We start from the raw sequence: 25,871 nt of genomic DNA on the forward strand, positions 1-25,871 counted from the left end.
TTATTAGATGAACCGTTTCTTGATTGATGTTCAGTTCTTCTGCAATCATTTTCATGGATAATCTTCGATCAGATCGTACGAGTTCACACACCCTGGCCAAGTTGACATCTGTCCATGAGGTTGATGGTCGTCCACTGCAGCCTTTATCTTCAACATTCATTCTGCCTTCACTAAACATTTTATGCCAATGAAAAACTTGAGCTCTTTACATAACCTCCTCTCCAAAAGCCTTCTGAAGCTTACTGTAAGTTGTCGTCATGTTTCCACCCAATTTAATGCAAAAAGAAATGGCATACCGTTGCGCAATATTATGCAGTTCCATTTCGGTGATGAGAGACACAAACACGGGTTAACTTACTACAGCACAACTCATTACTGAGCAGTTGCATCGATGTGCCGCTTAGATTAGAAGCAGCTTATACACAAAGGTCAAAGATATTGCACCTACCCAAGCCTGCAGGGTTGCCACATCTTGCAAAGAAAATCAGTCTCATTACTTTATTGTCGCAGCTCGTACGTGCAACACCACCCTTAGCAAATACAAGTTTACGGCTAATTGTAATATATAACACATGCTGTAGTAGTGTTGTATTTCTTATTAAGACAGGCTTTAGGTGCAATTTTATCCCTATTTTTAGGGTGGGGACTTAAAATCAACAAAAGTTAACATTAAAATACTAATATCCTAACCTTGGCATTATTTGTTAGTGAAGTCATTGATGCTCATAACCATAAATTTGCAGCTACCTCACCAACAGCTTACTCGTGTGCCTATGTTCACTGAAACATTTTTGCTTATATTACCTATACAATGATGTCAAATTTTACTACTAAGAATAATACACCCTATAAACAATTTCTGACCTGTTCCTGCAGCTGATGTCACTAAAACACCCGTGTGCCACGACACTTGACTTAGAGGTAAGCTGGTTCGAATCCTGGTGGTAGAAAATTATCACTGCCAGGATTTGGCCAGCAAGGGAGGAGGGGGAGGGGGATGGAGGAGGGGGGGGGGGCGGGGTGATCACCAGTCTTCCTGCCAATGTCCTGGATTAAAGTCAAACCTCTCATGAACTGAGGGCATGTGAAACAGTTGATGGTGATCCATCTGCTGGATGGTGACTTGAAGCTTGGCAGCCTATATGGTGCTATTTGAGAGGCTTAGGCTATGTTCTAGCACCAGGTTTTGCCTTCTCCCTTCCCTGCATCCATAACATCACAAACCCAACACTACAATGCACAAGCACATCAGTAATAAACAAAAAATAGATCTACACTTGAAACTTCATAACAGGTCAGATGAAGCGACAAAAACCACATACACGTGGACCTTGCCGAAATGATGATTCAGGAATCCTGTACCTGCACCCCTATGCTAATTCTCTCATTATTTCTTTGACTCGATACAAGTTCTGCACATAGGCACATCTGATAGCTGTCTCAGCTTGGAGCCCCAAGTGACTACTTGTGTCAAGTGGGCCTTAAACTGTCCCCTTCTCCACAGAGAAGAATGAGATGTATTGCTGGCTGACAATGTATTCTGTATCAATACACACACTCCTGCATGTCTACACTATGCCAGTAATTGTAGGGACAATGTAGTCACAAAAGGGCTCGAGAAACCTTTATTTAGTTCACTTTACCGATTTTGACAGTTTCAATTGTCATCTTCAGAAGTGAAATATGCTAAGATCATTAACAAGCCAACATCAAAATAAGAATTCGACAGTGGTGTCCTTCACTACAAAGTCAATAACACAAACTGACACTGACTGGATAGATAAAAAAATTTACTCACCAAACAGCGGCAGAAAACACACATAAAAGACTGCTGTGATTGGGAAGCTTTTGGAGCCAGGGGCTCCTTCTTCAGGTGGAAAGGTTGAAGGGGAAGGAAGAAAGGTGAAGGAAAAGGACTGGAGAGGTCTAGGAAAAGGGGCAGATTCTGGAAAAGCCACCCAGAACCGCAGGTCAGGGGAGACTAACCATACGGGATGAGAAGGAAAGACTGATTGTTGGGAACTGCGTTGGACACGATTTGAAAACCTGATTGCTTAACGGTGGAAGACAGGGTAATGTGCAAGACAGAGTTTACTACTAAAACACTGTGCACGAATTAATAACAGTGAGAAGCTAGGTGCATTGTACATAACAGAGGTGGGAGGGGGTGGTAAAAAATCGAGTGAAGCAAAGAGTGGTTACAGTGAAGAAAAGAGTAGTTACAATAATTGACTATTTTCATCGTTATATTAGCCCAAAGTGACACTGATGTCATTTTGTTTTACTGATTCTGTAGCAAGGGACACCAGCGTCTGATTCTCATTTTGACATTGCCTTGCTAATGATCTGAGCCAATCTCATTTCTGAAGGTAACAATTTAAACTGTTGACACAGGTAAAGTGAAGCAAGTAAAGGTTTTCTTGTACAGCTGATGACTGAGTTTTTTATCTTTATTGAAATATTCTACAGCTGTGAATAAAATCTAAATATATTGTTGTTTGTTGACTCTACTCCACATTTATATTCCAACAAGTACTTTTAACTACAATATTTATAAATTGCTTTCATTCAGTTGCACGACAGAGACAATCTCAAAATTATAAATACAATGGACCTCCTTTTGCCTGGCATAGTGCAGCAACTCAACGTGACGTATACTCAACAAGCCATTGAAGTCTCATGCAGCAGTATTGCGTCATGCTGCCTCTATTGCCTTCCATAATATCGAAAGTGTTGCTGTTGCAGGATTTTGTGCACGAACTGACCTCTCGATTATGTCCCATAAACGTTCATTGAGATTCATGTCGGGCAATCTGGCTGGCCAAATCATTCACTCGGATTGTGTAGAATATCCAAATCAATTGCGGACAACTGTGGTGCAGTGAAATGGTGCACTGTCATCCGGAAAAATGAAGTCCATGAATGGCCGCAATGGCCACTTCCGGACAACAATCAGTTCAGCTGGGCCAGAGGACCCAGTCCATTCCATGTAAACAAAGCCCACACCAACATGGAGCCACCTCCAGCTTGCACAGCACCTTGTTGACTACTTGGGTCCATGGCTTCATGGGGTCTGTGCCACACTTGAACGCTATTGTCAGCTCCTACAAACTGAAATCAGTACTCATCTGACCAGGCCAGTTTTACAGTTGTATAGGGTCCAACCGATATGGTCACACGAGCCCAGGAGAGGCACTGCAGGCAATTTCATATTGTTAGCAAAGATATTCAGGTCGGTTACCTGCTGGCATAGCCCATTAATGTCAAAATTTACCCTACTGTCCCAATGGATATGTTTGTCATAAGTCCCACACTGATTTCTGTGGTTATCTGATGCAGTGTTGCTTGTCTGTCGGCAGTGACAACTCTATGCTGCTCTTAGTCTTTAATTGAAGGCAATCGGCTGCTGCGTTGCTGTGGTGAGAGGTAATGTGAAATCTGGTATTCTCAGCATACTCTTGATACTGTGAATCTTGAAATATTGAAATCCCTAATGATTTCTGAAATCGAATTCCCCATGCATCTAAATCCAACTAACATTTCAAGCTTAAAGTCTGTTAATTCCTATAGCGCAGCTATAATCATGTTGGAAACCTTTTCACATGAAACAACTGAGTACAAATGACAGCTACATCAACGCAATGCTCTTTTATATCTTGTGTACATGATACTACTGCCTCCTCCAGCTACTGCCCTTCTATACCTTTCGTAAGTGATACTACTGCCATCTGTATATGTGCATATTGCTATCCCATGATTTGTCACTTCAGTGTGCAATATTACTAATAATGGGTTACCAGCATACTGTTTGATTATTAAGGTCAGCATGTAATGGAACTGAAAAATAGACCTCATTTTGTTATATTATACACTAATTAAAGTTCTGTTAAAAAGCATTTGCTTAATATGATATTAGGATAGGTGTTACGATCACTAATCAATACTGAGACTGTATGTTCTTTACAGCTGTGACAGTTATCTTTGGTCAGTTTTCAGCCACTTGAGTTTTGGCCGCGGCCGAGTGTAGTCGTTTTCAAGCTCTGGCAATAAATGTGTTTTTGTTTTAAACAAATCGTGGAATACTGCATCATAATTTTGTTAGTCCAGTGATAATTAAAAACCTGCACCTTTTCTTGGACCCAGAGCAGCAAAGGAATCATCGCCTAGATATCGAGAAGCCACATGGACAATGCACACTCAGCAGCATCAAAGAAGAATATATCAAGGCCAGCTCTACAAAGTACTATACAGCCATTAGCCACACTGTAACAGTGTCCTTATGGAGATAACTTTTGCAGTGTAGTAGAGATGGCCCATGATAACTGGGGGCTCATCCGGGATTAAGACATTTATATGTACACGGATTGACAAAATCTATTTTGCAGGAGCCTAAGAAAAAAGTACGATTTTCTTGTGTCTAATAACCACATGGTGCAAAGAAGTGCAATACGTTGAAGTCAAGGGTGACGAAACAAAATGGTAAAGTGGACTGACCACATGAGTGAAGACCCACTGAAAAGATAATTACATTTTTGTAATGTTTTTTATTCCTTTTATTATTTTGCTTGTGAAATCTCACAAAAATTACTATTTTAAAAGAGGTAAGTGGTGCTGAATCCAAGCAGTATTGTGAAAATTTGTTAGTCTCTGGGGACATACACATGCCAATAAAAACAGAAGACGAGTCATTCAAAGAAGCGGATCAAAGTCTTAATTCATCACAAAGGGAGATGTCGGACATAAAATCAATGTTACAAATGATGATACAATCGTCAGCTTTAAATCAAACAGTTGCAGCACGCTTACAAGCTAATGAGGAACAGTTACAAAACATGAATCAGACGGTCGTGAACAGTTTTCGGGTCGTAAGTCAGAAAGTATCACATCTCGAGGGAGTGATGAACAAAAAAATTGACAATGTCTTACTTTGGCGCAATAAACTTCGAAGTGACATATCTGAGATAGACAAGAAACAAGCAGGGTAGAAACAAAGATTTGGTGGCAGAATCTGAAGGGCAGAAGTAAAATCTAGTCTGAGTAACAAAATTCAATCCGTAAAAAATGAACTGGTCACAGACAGAGAGAAAAATGCAAAGTGTTTTGTTAATGTTAACAGGCAAATATATACAGTTTGTGTAAATGGTAAAATCTAAGGCTGTAGATCTTGAAAGCAGAGTAGATTCAATACTAACTGTTGTCAATGATAAAGTGGAAACAGTCAATAACAGTGTAAAACTCCATGAGGTTGAAACTAAGACAAACATTAGTGAACTAAAAAGTACATATCAGAGTTAAATCATAAGTTTGAAATACTTAGCAATGATCTACATTTACATCTACCTCCATACTCTGCAAGCCACCTGACGGTGTGTGGCAGAGGGCACCTTGAGTACCTCTATCGGTTCTCCTTCTATTCCAGTCCCGTATTGTTCATGGAAAGAAAGATTGTCAGTATGCCTCTGTGTGGGCTCTAATCTCTCTGATTTTATCCTCATGGTCTCTTCGCGAGATATACGTAGGAGGAAGCAATATACTGCTTGACTTCTTTGTGAAGGTACATTCTCAAAAATTCAACAAAAGCCCGTACCAAACTACTTAGCGTCTCTCTTGCAGAGTCTTCCACTGGAGTTTATCTATCACCTCCACAACGCTTTTGTGATTACTAAGTAATCCTATAACGAAATGTGCTGCTCTCCATTGGATCTTCTCTATGATGGCTAACAAAAATTTTTCTATGAACACATGTACTTTATTATCCAATATCCCAGTTAAAAACTTTTCTAATGAGTGTAGTTTGCAATCTGTCAACGTTCTGCAGAGTTGTAGGGACAACTTTTTGCCTAATATGAGTGAAAGTTCAAAAATTAAGTTTGTGAAAAAAATTTTGGAAGGAGAATCTTTGTCATGGGCCAATCAAAATTTTTCTAAGGACATGTCTTATGCAGAATTTGAAATAGAGTTCTTAAAACGGTTCTGGTCTGAAACTGAACAAGCCAGGATAAAGAGAAAGTTTATGAATGGGCCAAATTATACGGACTATGAAACAGTTTTGTAAAAATGAATTGAAGAAACTTGTACATTTGAGTAAACCCTTTGATGAGCTCACACAGATTGATGCTTTAAAGAGAAGGTTGCCAACTGATGTGCAATGAGACCTAGTTTATGGACAAGACGACAACATTGAACAATTTCTAAACTACGTGGACAAACTAGACAGAATTATAGACAATGTGGGGAAACCAAAAAACTATTTCAATCACACACAAAGAGGTGGGGATCATAGTTGGGGAAATGTTAATTTTAACAGAAGGGAAAACAGTAGGTCTAACAACCATAGTTTTCATCATAGGGAACAAAAGAGTCACAATAATAATAATTTCTATTCAAGGGAAAACAATAATTTCCATTCAAAAGGACAATCTGGGTACTATTGGAACAGAAGTAATAACAGGGAGTTTGAAATTAAAATTGGCATGAACATAGTGACACAAGGAGTCAAAATGCTATTGGAAGTCATGACGTAAAAAACTAGCATGTGCCCCGTTGTCGGTCCACATGGTAGGGGCGAAAAGCATAGATAATAGATGGACGAATAACAGTGACTACGCTGTACCAAAAGATACATCTGAAGTAATGAGTAGAATGTGTACTACCCTGTAAACACAGTATCTGTTCAGAATGAATACATTGGTTGTAATAAAGAGCCAGAGGAAGTAATTGACTTAGTTGAATTTTATGAATGGGCAGAAACTTGTAGTTTGTCAGAGACCAGCAGGTTAACGATTTACATTATTTAGGAATTTAAGCACTGATGACGGAACCAGGTGAGCAAATTGTTGACACTGATTTAATGAGCAAAGAATTAAATAAACTTGGGTGTGAAAGCAACATTGTAAGTTTTCAGGAGAGAGAGGTTGATGATTGTAGTATTTGGGAAAATGAAATGGTACATGATGATAGTGAGAAATATTTTGTTTGTTTGAAAGAGGAAATGAAAGCATTAGGGGTTGTGGGAGAAACTGATATGCATGTTGTAGATATACCCAAGGATGTTGTTGACAACTTAAGTGGTGTTAATGTCAGTGTCACAACCAATAGATTCTGTAATCCAACATGTTATGAAGGAACATGTGTAGATGATAAAGATTCTCTGAACAGTAAAACTGACTGTGCAAGTAGGCTACCATTTGCAATGAACAAAGGTGAATTGATTTCTTTATAATATGTGGCTAAATAGTGATGCAATTAGAAACGATAGTAGTTTTAGAAAAATGACTCTTAATACGTCTCATATTTTATATCCTGACTGGTAACAAAATTCTAAACATATTATTGTTGAACAACTGAAGAATAAATACTTTAGTGATGAACAATTATACACTGATGAAAATGTTTGGATTAATGAAATTATCAATGCAAGTGACAGTGTTAAAGATGTGTATGTTAATGTAATGACTGTAGGTAATAAAGGTGACAGTAATATAGGTAATTGTAATTCAGGATGTCTGTTTTAGTGAAACTGAAAATGATTTGTTGTATGCATATGTTCAGTCTGAAAAAGGTGATGGCATATGTAGTTCATTCATTAGAGTATAAGTTGGTATCTGGGAAGTCAAGTGCCTTATAGACACAGGGAGTCAAGTGTCAGGAATATCTTAAATACTAAGCAAAAAGCTGAAGTGCAAAAAAGGTTACACTGAAATGCCAGTCACTGGGGTGAAAATAACGGGTGCTACAAGAAAACTGTTAAAAGTCAAACTTTGTTATCTTTTACAATTGAGGGAGTCACATTTACACATGGATGCCTAATTATACCAGGACTCAGCGAGGACTGTATTCGTGGGATGTCGTGGATTAGGAGTGTAGATGCGAGATTTGACTGGGGAGGACAAAAACTTATCATAACAACAATTAATGGGGGGTGTATCTCCACCAAGTTTGTCAGATCAAATACAGTTTTGTGTAACTACAGATTTAATACTATAAATCTTGTAAAGGAGAAAAGATATGATGACAAAGACATAACAGAGCTAGACTTAGGTGAAGTAGATTTCAAAACACTTGTAAAACTAAGATTTCAGAAGCTAGTGGTCTAAACAATGGGCAACTCTGATCATAAAGCCTTAAGTTATTTACAGGAATGCAAGCTCTATCATGATAGGCTTACACGGTGGGCGTTGTATTTACAATTCAGCTTTGAAATTAAGTATATTAAAGGCACTGACAACATAGTTGCAGATGCTCTATCAAGGGCTACCACTAGGAGGGGAAACAGAAATTTTTGATCAGAATGAAGAAAACAGTTTCAAAAGAGGTATATTAAAGGGGTCACTGATGAAAAAGTTGTTTGATCACTCTGTGACAAAATCAGGAGGAGCCAGAATCGTGATACAAATTGGAAATTAATAAAGAGCTGTTTAGGGGAAAAAGTACTATGAAAAATTAGACAAGTACTATAAGATGTGTAAGGGAACTCTATTTAGGAAAGCTGATGAAGACTTGGCCTGAAGATGAAGCTGAGACGTTAATTAGGTATACACATGAGAGCTATGGTCATTGTGGCATTCAGAAACGTATGCAGAAATTACAAGAAAATATCTACTTCTTCAATATGGCCAAGAAAGTTAGAAAATAATTGTCAACTTGTGATAAGCGCCAACAAGTCAAAGAAAGTAACAGAAAATGTCAAGGTGAAATGCAAAACGTTACTCCTGCACAACCTCTAGGCTTAGTCGCTGTTGATCTCTATGGGCCTCTTCCAAGGAGTAGGAGTGGCCATTCCTACATTTTTGTCACGGTGAATGTATTTTATAAACTAATCAAATTGTACCCTGTCAGAAAAGCCATAGGTAAAGAGATAGTGAAAAAAAGTTAAATGTCGGGAAAGCAAAAGTGTTCTTGTCAGATAACAGCTTGCAGTTTTTTGTCATAAGTTTGGAAAGCCTTTGTTGATAAATCATTAATCAAACATGTTCAAATATCTGTATATAATTCATCGTCAAACCCAGCTAAGAGGTATATGTGCAAGATTGGTCATTAATGTCATACATATTGCAGTCATAAACATCCTACATGGTATGACCATGTAAGAGACTTTGAAGACGTTATGAACAGTTTGCAGCACACTTCACAGGATTTTCACCTTATGAAATTATGTTTCATCTAAAACCAGACAACATCATCACTGAACTCGTATAATTTCTACCATGCACAATGATGACTATGCGTGAATGTGAAGCCATAGTCAAAGAAACCATGATGAAATGGGGGAAAATTAGAAAAATACAACATGATAGCAAGATGAACGCGACCAAGTTTAAAGTTGGAGATTATGTTTTAGTAAAATCATATGAGAAATCAAAAACGTTAACTTCTGAAATTAAGAAATTGTTTGATATCTACATGGGTCCATTCGAGATTGTGGAGAATCCACATCCTAATGCATACTGTAGAATGAAGGCTTTCAAGACCGGGTGACATGGCTGTTGATATACTTTCCGGGATGTGAGGTCGTGGTCCAAGAACTTTTCTGCTCCTTACGTTTCGTCCAGGACTGCGCTGGACTTCCTCAGAGGCGCTGCTCCGCTGAGTCTTGCCGACTGACTGGTCGGGTGTCTGAGAGCGACTTATATATTGTGAGAAGGGGGGGCGTGGTTCAGGTGACACGTGATGAGCAGTGATAATCCATAGCAAAGATAAGGTTGACTATCGATTACCACCTTGTCAAAGATAAAAATTGTAAGCAATTTTGTAGAGCCACTGTCCATATATCGCTAAGTTTCATAGCCTCCTCTTTCCTATTAAAATTATCGTGATGTTTATAAATTTCAATAGCTTCTCTATATAACCGTGGATAGTAATTTAACGTTGTAGATAAAACTTCGGTATCCGAAAACTTCACTTCGTGGTTGCCTGGTTGAAGAGCATGTTCCGCTACAGCTGATTTTTCTATTTTTCCAAGTCGACAAAGACTTTTATGCTCTTTCAGTCGCGTGTTTACGCTTCTTTTGGTAGTACCAATATAAACTTTACCACAGGTACATGGAATTTTATACACACCACATGTCGACAGGGGAGGGCGTTTATCCTTCACAGATCGTAGTACTTCACTTATTTTCTTTGTTGGTTTAAGGACCGGTTTTATGTCGTGTTTTTGTAAAATCTTACCGATCCGATCTGTTACTTTTTTAATAAAAGGGAGAACTACTGTATTTTTCTGTCGTTGTGGTTCATTCTTATCTTTTGGTCTTCTGTAACTTGGACGTAAAATTCTATTTATCTCTTTTCTTGAGTAGCCGTTTTTTTCAAAAGCCTGCTTCAGATGTTTCACTTCAGCATCCAAATGTTCAGGTGTACATATCCGTTCCGCTGGATCAACAAGACTTTTTATGACACCCCTTTTTTGTTGTGGATGGTGATTAGAATTTTTATGTAAATATCTGTCCGTATGTGTTGCCTTCCGAAAAACTTTATATTCCAAGCTTCTATCGGACCGTCTCATAACTAAGACGTCCAAGAAAGATATTGTGTTATCCTTTTCTATTTCCATGGTAAACTGTAATTTTGGGTGTATTTTATTTAGATAATCAAAGAAATCGTCCAAGGCCTTTCTGCCATGGGACCAGACCATAAATGTGTCATCTACATATCGATACCAACGAGATGGTTTGTTATTAGCTTTGTCTAGGGCTGATTGTTCAAATTTCTCCATGTAAAGATTGGCAATCGCAGGGCCTAATGGATTACCCATTGCTACTCCATCAAGTTGTTCATAAAATTCACTATCCCACTGGAACTGACTTGATGTAAGACAATGTCTGAAAAGAACAGTCAAATCTTTTGGAAAAATATCCGCTATGAAAATCATAAATTCGTTAACAGGAATCATTGTGAATAAGGACACAATGTCAAAACTTACAAGAATATCTTCAGGGGCCAGAGTTAGTCCCTCTAGTTTTTTCAATAAAATGACGTGAGTCTTTTATATATGAGTCAGTTTTTCCAATAAATGGTTGTAAACAAGTTGTTAAATATCTTGCTATTTCATAAGTGGGAGAATTGATGGCACTGACTATGGGTCTTAAAGGAAAATCTATTTTATGAATTTTAGGTACACCATACAATCGAGGACACATAGCTTCACTTTTCAACAAAGTTCTTTTATCTTCTTTTCGGATAGAGGTAGATGACTTAATCAAATTATTTGTTTTCCTAAGTACACTGGCTGTAGGATCCCTGGAAAGTTTTTTATACTGTCCTGACGTTAAAAGGTTCAAAATTTTCCTTCGGTAATCTTCTGTATTCATAACAACAGTAGCGTTCCCTTTATCTGCAGGAAGAACCACTATTTCTTCATCCGCATTCAAATCCATAAAAGCCTTCCTCTCACCTTATGTTAAATTACTTTCTAGAGGTCTGCTGTGGCTTAAAACTCTAGTGGTTTCAATTCGAATTGCATTCGCGGTTGCCTTAGGGATATTTCGTATACCTGTTTCTATATTCGCGATAATATCTTCAAGTGGTACTTTGACAGGTGTTATAGCGTAATTTCCTCCTTTTGCAAGGACGGAAATCTCGTCTTGAGATAACACTTTCTTTGACTTGTTTATAACAGTATCGGTCATCATCGTATTACTTGTAGTTGTTACATTAGCTTGTAACTTTCCGAACATTTTCTTATGTCTACTAGTAGTCATTTCTATCGTAGCTTCCATAGTTGAAAACGTAAGATAATCAATTTTCTTCCACAGGTCTATCTGTATCTTACAAGCTAAGAATAAATGAAGCTTCAGTAACTCACAGTCAACAGAATTCATTTCTCGTCTTGTGTAATGTATCCTTTCTCGAAGTAATGCTCTTTCTATTTAATCATAATTCCGATGTACACGGGCTGTCCGGAACATCCTCTCCAGCTTTAAAAAATTCAGTATAGAAGACGAGTCTCTACAGCGTAACAAAAAAGTTAAAGTACAAATTAAATGTGCTCTCTTCTTACGTTAAAATTCCAGGCGTCTAACTGATTTTGAGAAATCCTCCCCGTAGAGTCTTCTGATTGTAGAATGATGGCTTTCACCACCGGGTGACATGGCTGTTGATATACTTTCCCGGATGTGAGGTCGTGGTCCAAGAACTTTTCTGCTCCTTTCGTTTCATCCAGGACTGCGCTGGACCAGTCAGTCGGCAAGACTCAGCGAAGCAGAGCCTCTGAAGAAGTCCAGTGCAGTCCTGGACGAAACGTAAGGAGCAGAAAAGTTCTTGGACCACGACCTCACATCCCGGAAAGTATATCAACAGCCATGTCACCCGGTGGTGAAAGCCTTCATTCTACAATCAGAAGACTCTACGGGGAGGATTTCTCAAAATCAGTTAGACGCCTGGAATTTTTACGTAAGAAGAGAGCACATTTAATTTGTACTTTAACTTTTTTGTTACGTTGTAGAGACTTGTCTTCTATACCGAACTTTTTAAAGCTGGAGAGGATGTTCCGGACAGCCCGTGTACATCGGAATTATGATTATACAGAAAGAGCATTACTTCGAGAAAGGATACATTACACAAGACGAGAAATGGATTCTGTTGACTGTGAGTTCCTGAAGCTTCATTTATTCTTAGCTTGTAAGGTACAGATAGACCTGTGGAATAAAATTGATTATCTTACGTTTTCAACTATGGAAGCTATGATAGAAATGACTACTAGTAGACATCAGAAAATGTTCGGAAAGTTACAAGCTAATGTAACAACTACAAGTAATATGATGATGACTGATACTGTTATAAACAAGTCAAAAAAAGTGTTATCTCAAGACGAGATTTCCGTCCTTGCAAAAGGAGGAAATTACGCTATAACACCTGTCAAAGTACCACTTGAAGATATTATCGCGAATATAGAAGCAGGTATACGAAATATCCCTAAGGCAACCGCGAATGCAATTCGAATTGAAACCACTAGAGTTTTAAGCCACAGCAGACCTCTAGAAAGTAATTTAACAAAAGGTGAGAGGAAGGCTTTTATGGATTTGAATGCGGATGAAGAAATAGTGGTTCTTCCTGCAGATAAAGGGAACGCTACTGTTATTATGAATACAGAAGATTACCGAAGGAAAATTTTGAACCTTTTAACGTCAAGACAGTATAAAAAACTTGCCAGGGATCCTACAGCTAATGTACTTAGGAAAACAAATAATTTGATTAAGTCATCTACCTCTATCCGAAAAGAAGATAAAAGAACTTTGTTGAAAAGTGAAGCTGTGTGTCCTCGATTGTATGGTGTACCTAAAATTCATAAAATAGATTTTCCTTTAAGACCCATAGTCAGTGCCATCAATTCTCCCACTTATGAAATAGCAAGATATTTAACAACTTGTTTACAACCATTTATTGGAAAAACTGACTCATATATAAAAGACTCACGTCATTTTATTGAAAAACTAGAGGGACTAACTCTGGCCCCTGAAGATATTCTTGTAAGTTTTGACATTGTGTCCTTATTCACAATGATTCCTGTTAACGAAGTTATGATTTTCATAGCGGATATTTTTCCAAAAGATTTGACTGTTCTTTTCAGACATTGTCTTACATCAAGTCAGTTCCAGTGGGATAATGAATTTTATGAACAACTTGATGGAGTAGCAATGGGTAATCCATTAGGCCCTGCGATTGCCAATCTTTACATGGAGAAATTTGAACAATCGATTGCCAATCTTTACATGGAGAAATTTGAACAATCAGCCCTAGACAAAGCTAATAACAAACCATCTCGTTGGTATCGATACGTAGATGACACATTTGTGGTCTGGTCCCATGGCAGAAAGGCCTTGGACGATTTCTTTGATTATCTAAATAAAATTCACCCAAAAATACAGTTTACCATGTATGATGTATCATGCAGCGTAACTTGCTGTGACAGTGCGAGAGAGAGAGAGAGAGAGAGAGAGAGAGAGAGAGAGAGAGAGAGAGACAAAGATATTGTTTATTACTCTGTGGCGGTCAGAGTTCACAAAATTATTCTTAGGAAATAGAGTTTTTTGTTCTTGTTAAGAGTAATTTGAGGAGAGGGGAGCCATTCTTGTGATGTAAAAAAATCGACGCCATTGCGAGTTTTTGATTCACATTGTAAAATATAAGTGTATGTGGAAGGAAATCCGTTAATAGAACAATAAAATATTGTTCATTTCAAAAAGGTACGTCTTATTATACACCCAGCGATATACTGCTATTGTGATTTACTAATAAACACCAGCTTGAGAACAGTTCTGACGGGAGCGTTCAGTTCTAGTGAAATAGTTCGATGTTTTCTTCGGAAAAGAAGTCACTTCATGGATCATTCAAACCCACAATAGTAACTGGACATTTCTCAGAACTGAAAGCAATCTGATTGCTATGCAACAGAGCCCCGAAGAATATTTCTCCGTACTTTGGTTACCACTTTCAGCTCAACACGGTATCTGCAGCATCTGGAGCAGATTTCTACAACAGCGGAAGCATGTAATCGCTATCAGTTTCACACACTGCCCTGTGTACGCTGTATGTATTTACCCACAACAGTGAACATACAGTTACTCACACACATAGAAAGACAATACTAGGTGGTGTGGGGAAACATTTCAGTATAAAGGCCCTGTAGAGCTAAACAGTAATTAGCCTAGTAAGAATGGAGTCTTTATACATGGAAATAGAAAAGGATAACAGAATATCTTTCTTGGATGTCTTAGTTATGAGACGGTCCGATAGAAGCTTGGAATATAAAGTTTTTCGGAAGGCAACACATACGGACAGATATTTACATAAAAATTCTAATCACCATCCACAACAAAAAAGGGGTGTCACAAAAATCTTGTCGATCCAGCGGAACGGATATGTACACCTGAACATTTGGATGCTGAAGTGAAACATCTGAAGCAGGCTTTTGAAAAAAACGGCTACTCAAGAAAAGAGATAAATAGAATTTTACGTCCAAGTTACAGAAGACCAAAAGATAAGAATGAACCACAACGACAGAAAAATACAGTAGTTCTCCCTTTTATTAAAAAAGTAACAGATCGGCTCGGTAAGATTTTACAAAAACACGACATAAAACCGGTCTTTAAACCAACAAAGAAAATAAGTCAAGTACTACGATCTGTGAAGGATAAACGCCCTCCCCTGTCGACATGTGGTGTGTATAAAATTCCATGTACCTGTGGTAAAGTTTATATTGGTACTACCAAAAGAAGCGTAAACACGCGACTGAAAGAGCATAAAAGTCTTTGTCGACTTGGAAAAATAGAAAAATCAGCTGTAGCGGAACATGCTCTTCAACCAGGCAACAACGAAGTGAAGTTTTCGGATACCGAAGTTTTATCTACAACGTTAAATTACTGTTGTTGTTGTTGTGGTCTTCAGTCCTGAGACTGTTTTGATGCAGCTCTCCATGCTACTCTATCCTGTGCAAGATTTTTCATCTCCCAGTACCTACTGCAACCTACATCCTTCTGAATCTGCTTAGTGTATTCATCTCTTGGTCTCCCTCTACGATTTTTACCCTCCACACTGCCCTCCAGTACTAAATTGGTGATCCCTTGATGCCTCAGAACATGTCCTACCAACCGATCCCTTCTTCTGGTCAAGTTGTGCCACAAATTTCTCTTCTCCCCAATCCTATTCAATACTTCCTCATTAGTTATGTGATCTACCCATCTAATCTTCAGCATTCTTCTGTAGCACCACATTTCGAAAGCTTCTATTCTCTTCTTGTCCAAACTATTTATCGTCCATGTTTCACTTCCGTACATGGCTACACTCCATACAAATACTTTCAGAAACGACTTCCTGACACTTAAATCAATACTGGATGTTAACAAATTTCTCTTCTTCAGAAACGATTTCCTTGCCATTGCCAGCCTACATTTTATATCCTCTCTACTTCGACCATCATCAGTTATTTTGCTCCCCAAATAGCAAAACTCCTTTACTACTTTAAGTGCCTCATTTCCTAATCTAATTCCCTCAGCATCACCCGACTTAATTAGACTACATTCCATTATCCTTGTTTTGCTTTTGTTGATGTTCATCTTATATCCTCCTTTCAAGACACTGTCCATTCCATTCAACTGCTCTTCCAAGTCCTTTGCTGTCTCTGACAGAATTACAATGTCATTGGCGAACCTCAAAGTTTTTATTTCTTCTCCATGAATTTTAATACCTACTCCGAATTTTTCTTTTGTTTCCTTTACTGCTTGCTCAATATACAGATTGAACAACATCGGGGAGAGGCTACAACCCTGTCTTACTCCCTTCCCAACCACTGCTTCCCTTTCATGTCCCTTGACTCTTATAACTGCCATCTGGTTTCTGTACAAACCGTAAATAGCCTTTCGCTCCCTGTATTCTACCCCTGCCATCTTTAGAATTTGAAAGAGAGTATTCCAGTCAACATTGTCAAAAGCTTTCTCTAAGTCTACAAATGCTAGAAACATAGGTTTGCCTTTCCTTAATCTTTCTTCTAAGATAAGTCATAAGGTCAGTATTGCCTCACGTGTTCCAGTGTTTCTACGGAATCCAAACTGTTCTTCCCCGAGGTTGGCTTCTACTAGTTTTTCCATTCGTCTGTAAAGAATTCGTGTTAGTATTTTGCAGCTGTGACTTATTAAACTGATAGTTCTGTAATTTTCACATCTGTCAACACCTGCTTTCTTTGGGATTGGAATTATTATATTCTTCTTGAAGTCTGAGGGTATTTTGCCTGTTTCATACATCTTGCTCACCAGATGGTAGAGTTTTGTCAGGACTGACTCTCCCAAGGCCGTCAGTAGTTCCAATGGAATGCTGTCTACTCCGGGGGCCTTGTTTCGACTCAGGTCTTTCAGTGCTCTGTCAAACTCTTCACGCAGTATCATATCTCCCATTTCATCTTCATCTACATCCTCTTCCATTTCCATAATATTGTCCTCAAGTACATCGCCCTTGTATAGACCCTCTATATACTCCTTCCACCTTTCTGCTTTCCCTTCTTTGCTTAGAACTGGGTTTCCATCTGAGCTCTTGATATTCATACAAGTCGTTCTCTTATCTCCAAAGGTCTCTTTAATTTTCCTGTAGGCAGTATCTATCTTACCCCTAGTGAGATAGGCCTCTACATCCTTACATTTGTCCTCTAGCCATCCCTGCTTAGCTATTTTGCAATTCCTGTCGATCTCATTTTTGAGACGTTTGTATTCCTTTTTGCCTGCTTCATTTACTGCGTTTTTGTATTTTCTCCTTTCATCAATTAAATTCAATATTTCTTCTGTTACCCAAGGATTTCTACTAGCCCTCGTCTTTTTACCTACTTGATCCTCTGCTGCCTTCGCTACTTCGTCCCTCAAAGCTACCCATTCTTCTTCTACTGTATTTCTTTCCCCCATTCCGGTCAATTGTTCCCTTATGCTCTCCCTGAAACTCTGTACAACCTCTGGTTCTTTCAGTTTATCCAGGTCCCATTTCCTTAAATGCCCACCTTTTTCCAGTTTCTTCAGTTTTAATCTACAGGTCATAACCAATAGATTGTGGTCAGAGTCCACATCTGCCCCTGGAAATGTCTTACAATTTAAAACCTGGTTCCTAAATCTCTGTCTTACCATTATATAATCTATCTGATACCTTTTAGTATCTCCAGGGTTCTGCCATGTATACCACCTTCTTTCATGATTCTTAAACCAAGTGTTAGTTATGATTATGTTGTGCTCTGTGCAAAATTCTACAAGGCGGCTTCCTCTTTCATTTCTTAGCCCCAATCCAAATTCACCTACTATGTTTCCTTTTCTCCCTTTTCCTACACTCGTATTCCAGGCACCCATGACTATTAAATTTTCGTCTCCCTTCACAATCTGAATAATTTCTTTTATTTCATCATACATTTCTTCAATTTCTTCGTCATCTGCAGAGCTAGTTGGCATATAAACTTGTACTACTGTAGTAGGTGTGGGCTTCGTATCTATCTTGGCCACAATAATGCGTTCACTATGCTGTCTGTAGTAGCTTACCTGCATTCCTATTTTCCTATTCATTATTAAACCTACTCCTGCATTACCCCTATTTGATTTTGTGTTTATAACCCTGTAGTCACCTGACCAGAAGTCTTGTTCCTCCTGCCACCGAACTTCACTAATTCCCACTATATCTAACTTCAACCTATCCATTTCCCTTTTTAAATTTTCTAACCTACCTGCCCGATTAAGGGATCTGACACTCCAAGCTCCGATCCGTAGAACGCCAGTTTTCTTTCTCCTGATAACGACATCCTCTTGAGTAGTCCCCGCCCGGAGATCCGAATGGGGGACTATTTTACCTCCGGAATATTTTACCCAAGAGGACACCATCATCATTTAATCATACAGTAAAGCTGCATGCCCTCGGGAAAAATTACGGCTGTAGTTTCCCCTTGCTTTCAGCCGTTCGCAGTACCAGCACAGCAAGGCCGTTTTGGTTATTGTTACAAGGCCAGATCAGTCAATCATCCAGACTGTTGCCCTTGCAACTACTGAAAAGGCTGCTGCCCCTCTTCAGGAACCACACGTTTGTCTGGCCTCTCAATAGATACCCCTCCATTGTGGTTGCACCTACGGTACGGCTATCTGTATCGCTGAGGCACGCAAGCCTCCCCACCAACGGCAAGGTCCATGGTTCATGGTTATCCACGGTTATATAGAGAAGCTATTGAAATTAATAAACATCACGATAATTTTAATAGGAAAGAGGAGGCTATGAAACTTAGCGATATATGGACAGTGGCTCTACAAAATTGCTAACAATTTTTATCTTTGACAAGGTGGTAATCGATAGTCAACCTTATCTTTGCTATGGATTATCACTGCTCATCACGTGTCACCTGAACCACGCCCCCCCTTCTCACAATATATGTCGTCGTTCTCAGACGCCCGACCAGTCAGCCGGCAAGACTCAGCGGAGCAGCACCTCTGAGGAAGTCCAGCGCAGTCCTGGACGAAATGTAAGAAGCAGAAAAGTTCTTGGACCACGACCTCACATCCGGAAAGTATATCAACAGCTAATGCATACTGGTTGGTGTATTCTAAATCCAGGAAAGTTCTTGGGCTAAGGAATATTGTTTCATTGAAACTGTATAAACAAAAGGGGTGCAACTATTCTGAGAAAGTTAAAAGGTGACTCAATAAAAGTTTTTCACTGGAAATTATGAAACGTTGCATATAAACATTGACTAATTTTGATACAGTTTTGTATCCTTGAAAATGTTTATTATTTGTTTAAAATGTATTTTCTGTATGAAGTGTTTGCAATGAATTTTCTTTGTGTAATATGCTTATCGTGTTAGTTATTGATATTTCTATATGTTTACGCAATTTGAATGATATTTCAAAATATGTGTAATTTTAGCTTGTGTAACCTTCTCACACCACACTCGTTGGGACATCATTTAAAATATGAACCTCTAATCAGCGCTAAATCTGTCTCGTAACAATAAAGTTTTTCTAATTTTTTTTTTTTTTTCTTAAAGGCAAAGTCCTAATTACTACACACCTAAGTTGTTGCAATGTCTAACTAAACAAGGGGGAGAATCATTTTAAGTAAACAACATGAATTACTGTATATTTCTTTCCCAACCACTACAAAGCATAGGCAGTAATATTTTCCTTATTTTGATATATAGATATCATCCTAAAATGTTCAAACAACCATGATCCTACCCTTGCACTTTTACTGTGAATATGAACCCTTGTAACTGATTGACTGACTGTAGCTTTACTTTTGAAAACAATTTAATTTTTTGGTTATCCTTGGTGTACGTGTTGTAGTTTGTGATAAGACATTTTACACCCAATATGTTAATGCATTTGTATTGCAAGTTTATTGAATGTATTGTTAGTTAAAGGATCCTTTTGGACCAGTCCATACCTGCGTAGTATCACTCAGACAGTGCCTGTAAACTTCTCCCACTAGAGAAACATTACCAAAAGGATAAATACGTATCCTAACCATGTACTTACATATCAACATTATGTAACCAAAATGTGATCTCTGTATTTGATTTTTAGATAACATGGCATTATAATCAATGAAGCAATACAAACAGCTAAGCAGTGGAAACGGACTTGCTGCAGTACAAGCCGAAATCAAACCTATTAGAGGGGGGGGGGGGGGGGGGGGTCAGCTAAGTGCAGATGGACAATGTGGGACATTACTGTGACTAGCGAGGAAAGTGGTCAACAAAAGAAAGTAAAACAAACCAATAGTGAAAAGTTACAACTTTTCAATGGTTTAATGTGAAGTGCTACGACATTATGGACTCATCTAAGTGAAAATTGTAAATCTTCTATTGTATTTCATTTACCTTAAAATTAACGATTGTTTGTCTTCCTTTACTTCGTGTAACACAATTTCAGTGTTAAACCTAATGTAATGCCAATTGCTATTGGTGAAAAGTTAGAAAAATTGAAAGAAAGCAGCCCTATTAAAAATTTTAATTTATTTAAAATCATATTCTTGGCAGTTCCATTATTCTGGTGTCAGAATTTTGTTTGCATGTTCATACATACAAAATACTTGGGGGGCTATTGTAATTGGAACTGAAAAATAGACCTCATTTTGTTATATTAGACACTAAATAAAGTTCTGTAAAAAAGCATTTGCTTAATATGATATTAGGACAGGTGTTACGATCAATAATCAATACTGAAATTGTATGTTATTTGTAGCTGTGACAGTGATCTTTGGTCACCAACAGGTTTTCAGCCACTTGAGTTTTGGCCGCAGTCAAGTGTAGTCATTTTTAAGTTCTGGCAATAAATGTGTTTTTGTTTTAAACAAACCATGGAATACTGTGTCATGATTTTGTTAGTCCAGTGATAGTTAAAAACCCGCATCTTTTCTTGGACCCAGAGCAACAAAGGAATCATCGCCTAGACATTGAGAAGCCACATGGACAACGCACACTCAGCAGCATCAACAAAGGAGACATCATGGCCAGCTCTACAAAGTACTATACAGCCATTAGCCACACCGTAACGGTGTCCTTATGGAGATAACTTTTGCAGCATAGCAGAGATGGCCCATGATAAGCAGCATGTGCAGATGAATCTTCAGCAGCCTAAAGCATTCCAAATTCGACTAAGATGTTGACAAATAGTGCATGGATAATACTTTCAATCACAAAATGACCATCTCTGAGATGTAGTTCAGCTACAACAAATATATTTAAAAAAATGACCAGATGGAAATTGCCTGAGAAAAAGAATTTACTTGTTCTTAAAATTTTAGCAATTTAGTTTCATCAGAGATTTGGAAGTCAACAACATACAAGTCGATGCTTACACAGTGCTTGCTTCCACAGCACATCATTAATATCACAGACAACATGAAACATCACCATTCCATAATAGTTTCAAGCCTCTCATTTCACGAAAGATGGGAAAAAACTTTTACTCAAAATGGCCAAGATCTCCTATTCAGTAATAAGCATATTAATAATGCCCATATGGGAATTTAGGCTTTGATCACTGAACTGCGGTGTAGTCAGGACTATGCTGAAATTTAAAAACAATAACGCTACAGAACAAACTGAAATTGTTGCCTCCAGTGCAGCTGTAAAATGGTCATACTACTTCCACATCATACTATGTAGCAGCTACAAATAGACCCGTAAGACTCTGATTTAATTTATGCGTATCTTCTCTCTGATCAGCAACACAGCTAGAATTGGTTGCAAAGAAACATAAATTAATTTTCAACAGTCATGCCTATCGCAGATCACAAGGCACGGATTACATGTTTCAACTGCACTAGCCAATCAAGAAACAAAACCCACTTTACAGACAAGTTGAAATTGTTCCCTACCAAAGAATCTTAGTACACTAAGATACTACTCTAGATTGGGAAAGCAAGAGGAACTAGGGAATTGGGAAAACAAAAAATGAACTAGTAATGTTTATAACTAAAGGAGATCACTAAAGAAACCACACATGCCAGTGCGTGCATGCACGCACACACACACACACACACACACACACACACACACACACACACACACACACACACAGAACACTACACTATATCAGCTGAACACAGACTGCCAGGATTGCAGTTCGGGAAGTGCAGTGCACTGAGGGGTTGTGTCGGGTGGAGTGGGTACAGGGAGAAAGAGGTGGGAATTGGAAGGAGCAGTTGAAAAGGGGTAGCTGGCAACTGTGAGGGAGGATGACAGTGTGCTGAATAGGAATGCGACACTTGGGCACTGGAGCTGGTGAGTTGTGTGGCATACAATGATGATGACATGAAAGTGTTGATTGGGAGGGGGAGATTGTTGGGTAGATGATGTGGTGCAGTGGCTTAGCGAAGACTGATGGTAGGAGGATTACTGGTAAGAAGGACATCTGGAAGAACCCACATCTACATAGTTCCCAAAAGTTGGTGGGAGGGATCAGAGCAAATCCAGATAGCATGGATTGTAGATTGTAAAGCAGCCACTTAACTCTGGCATGCTGTGCTCAGTGGTTTGTTCCACTACTAAGAGGTCAGCTCTGTTCTTGATCATAGTTTGGTGGTGGCCATCCATTCTGTTGGACAGGCTACCTGGTCATTGACCTCCACCTCTCTCATGTCTCCATCCATACCTCTGGCCGTATCAACCCTGCCAACCACCAACAGTACCTTACATGTTTTGTCTAAAGGCTGCCAAGTTCTCATTCTTTTTTGTATGCCTATCAATGACTCAATACTTATCCTATTCAGTGAGTGGCCTCCTTTATTCCTAAATTATTTAATTTTGACCACAACTTTCCTTACCATACTTAAACAGTAATGCTTCTGTTATTTACCAAATCTATAGAATTTGTACCAAGCTGCAAAATTAATGGACAACAATTTTTTATTGTATTCAGGTATTAGGACAAATACACTAAACACTTTGAGCACACTCGTGGCAACAGAGATAGGAACTAATGAGAGAGTATTTTCCTACATTCCAAATTTTCTTACCTGTAAAGGAGTACTAACACCACTGATAGCAGAATCAGTATCTGTAAAAGTAGTCCTTTCATCTGAACTATGTGAGCTCCATGATATTGAATCAGGGACTTGCGGAAATTTCCAAGTACCTTCTAGCTTCAGATAAGGACCCTCTGCATCAGTCCTGAAACAATGAATAGGTTGATCAATGGGATTTTCACTGACTCTCCAGAAAATACAGAATACAAATTACCAACTAAGGAAACATTGAAGTATCTAAACTGCTGAGTAGAGAATGTGTGATTTATCATTTGACACCCAAAATGAGTGGAAGGAAATTTTAGGAAACAGAAGTTTTAAAGGATTAAGTTGAAAAATCGTCTGGACCACACATCATTGGAAGTACAATGTACTGTATGTCACTGAGGGAGCAAAGCATTCCTAAGAATTAGAGAACAGTCAAGGTCATTCCCATTGAAGCATCAATGGATATACGCACAAAACTATAGGCCTATATCCCCAATAACGAGTTGTTGTAGAATTTTGGAACATGTTTTATGCTCCCATAAATCTTCTCAATTAAGAATCAGCATGGGTTCTGAAAGCAATGATCTTGTAAAACCCATCATGTCCACGAGACCAAAAAAGCAACTGATACTGGAATCCAGACTGATGATGTGTCCCTAGAATTCTGAAGGGTGTTCAACACAGTTCCATAGTAGCATCTAACGGAAAAAAAAAAAAAAAAAAAAAAAAAAAAAAAAAAAAAATGAGCATATAGAATATCAGATCAGCTGTGTGACTTGATCGTAGAGTTTCTAACAAAAAGAACACAGCATGTCATTCGGAATGGAGAGACATAAAAGTACCTTCAGGCATGCCCAGGGAAGCACTATAGGACTATTACTTTGCACAATATGTACAATGATCTAGTGAATAATGTTGAAAGTTCTATGAGCCTTTTTTGTGGATGAGGCTGTTGTATAGGTAAAGTGACAGTGTAGTACACAAAGTACCCTCTGCCCCCAATAGTAAGGTGGCTTGCAAAGTGTAGATGCGGAAGTACTGTCATTCTTGATCTTTATACCTTGGACTTGTCTACTTAATCTTTTTGGGTGTTTGATAGTGAATTGTTGTAGATCATATAGACCTATATCTCTAACGTCGATCAGTTGTAGAATTTTGGAACACGTATTATGTTCAAGTATAATGACTTTTCTGGAGACTAGAAATCTACTCTGTAGGAATCAATATGGGTTTCGAAAAAGACGGTAATGTGAAACCCAGCTTGCGCTATTCATCCATGAGACTCAGAGGGCCATAGACACGGGTTCACAGGTAGTTGCCGTGTTTCTTGACTTCCGCAAGGCGTTCGGTACAGTTCCCCACAGTCGTTTAATGAACAAAGTAAGAGCATATGGACTATCAGACCAATTGTGTGATTGGATTGAAGAGTTCCTAGATAACAGAACGCAGCATGTCATTCTCAATGGAGAGAAGTCTTCCAAAGTAAGAGTGATTTCAGGTGTGCCGCAGGGGAATGTCGTAGGACCGTTGCTATTCACTATATACATAAATGACCTTGTGGATGACATCGGAAGTTCACTGAGGCTTTTTGCGGATGATGCTGTGGTATATCGAGAGGTTGTAACAATGGAAAATTGTACTGAAATGCAGGAGAATCTGCAGCGAATTGACGCATGGTGCAGGGAATGGCAATTGAATCTCAATGTAGACAAGTGTAAGGTGCTGTGAATACATAGAAAGAAAGATCCCTTATCATTTAGCTACAATATAGCAGGTCAGCAACTGGAAGCAGTTAATTCCATAAATTATCTGGGAGTAGGCATTAGGAGTGATTTAAAATGGAATGATCAAATAAAGTTGATCATCGGTAAAGCAAATGCCAGACTGAGATTCATTGGCAGAATCCTAAGCAAATGCAATGTGAAAACAAAGGAAGTAGGTTACAGTACGCTTGTTCGTCCATTGCTTGAATACTGCTCAGCAGTGGGGGATCCGTACCAGATAGGGTTGATAGAAGAGATAGGGAGGATCCAACGGAGAGCAGCGCGCTTCGTTACAGGATCATGTAGTAATCGCGAAAGCGTTACGGAGATGATAGATAAACTCCAGTGGAAGACTCTGCAGGAGAGACGCTCAGTAGCTCGGTATGGGCTTTTGGTGAAGTTTTGAGAACATACCTTCACCGAGGAGTCAAGCAGTATATTGCTCCCTCCTACATATATCTCGCGAAGAGACCATGAGGATAAAATCAGAGAGATTAGAACCCACACAGAGGCATACCGACAATCCTTCTTTCCAGGAACAATATGAGACTGGAATAGAAGGAAGAACCGATAGAGGTACTCAAGGTACCCTCTGCCACACACCGTCAGGTGGCTTGCAGAGTATGGAGGCAGATGTAAATGTAGATGTAGATGTAGTCTTGAGGAATCAGATTATAAGGGCTAGATTTTTAATCAGAGGTGTCAAAGCTGCTGTTTACTGTCTGTCACATAGACACTGCTATCCTTGATCCTGATCATGAAACTGTTCTCAGTGGAATGAACTACTGAGTCAGAATTATTTTTTTGGATGTGAAAAAAAGTCTGCTGCTAGAGATAAGCCTCCATAGCACTGATCCACATTTTTTCTGAGGCTCATATCTGCCCCCCGCCCCACTCTCCCGCTCCTTCTCATACACACATCTACTCCTTGTTGTCTGGCCTTCCTCCCCCGACTCCACATTTACCTTGACGGGAGGGAGGGAGGGAGTGAGTGAGTGAGTGAGTGAGTGAGTGAGTGAGTGAGTGAGTGAGGGAGGTAGGTAGGTTTCCAACAGTTCTAGTTGAATCTTTTTATTCCATGGTGTAAATAAACAAAAAACATCCATTTATTTTCCCATGTATTTGTCCTATGCAAAATACAAAATG

General features: G+C 38.8%; 1 protein-coding gene across 1 annotated transcript in view; it reads right to left on the reverse strand.

The window, feature by feature from the left end:
• The window catches only part of LOC124612789 (ribosomal protein S6 kinase delta-1), a 186,600-nt gene that overhangs the window by 122,077 nt on the left and 38,652 nt on the right, over positions 1-25,871 (reverse strand). The window contains exon 5 of the mRNA XM_047141187.1: positions 22,966-23,119. Coding sequence (XP_046997143.1) covers positions 22,966-23,119 — 154 coding nt within the window. The remainder of the gene's footprint in view (positions 1-22,965; positions 23,120-25,871) is intronic.

Source organism: Schistocerca americana, chromosome 4, assembly GCF_021461395.2.
Source record: "Schistocerca americana isolate TAMUIC-IGC-003095 chromosome 4, iqSchAmer2.1, whole genome shotgun sequence".
Lineage (NCBI taxonomy): Eukaryota > Metazoa > Arthropoda > Insecta > Orthoptera > Acrididae > Schistocerca > Schistocerca americana.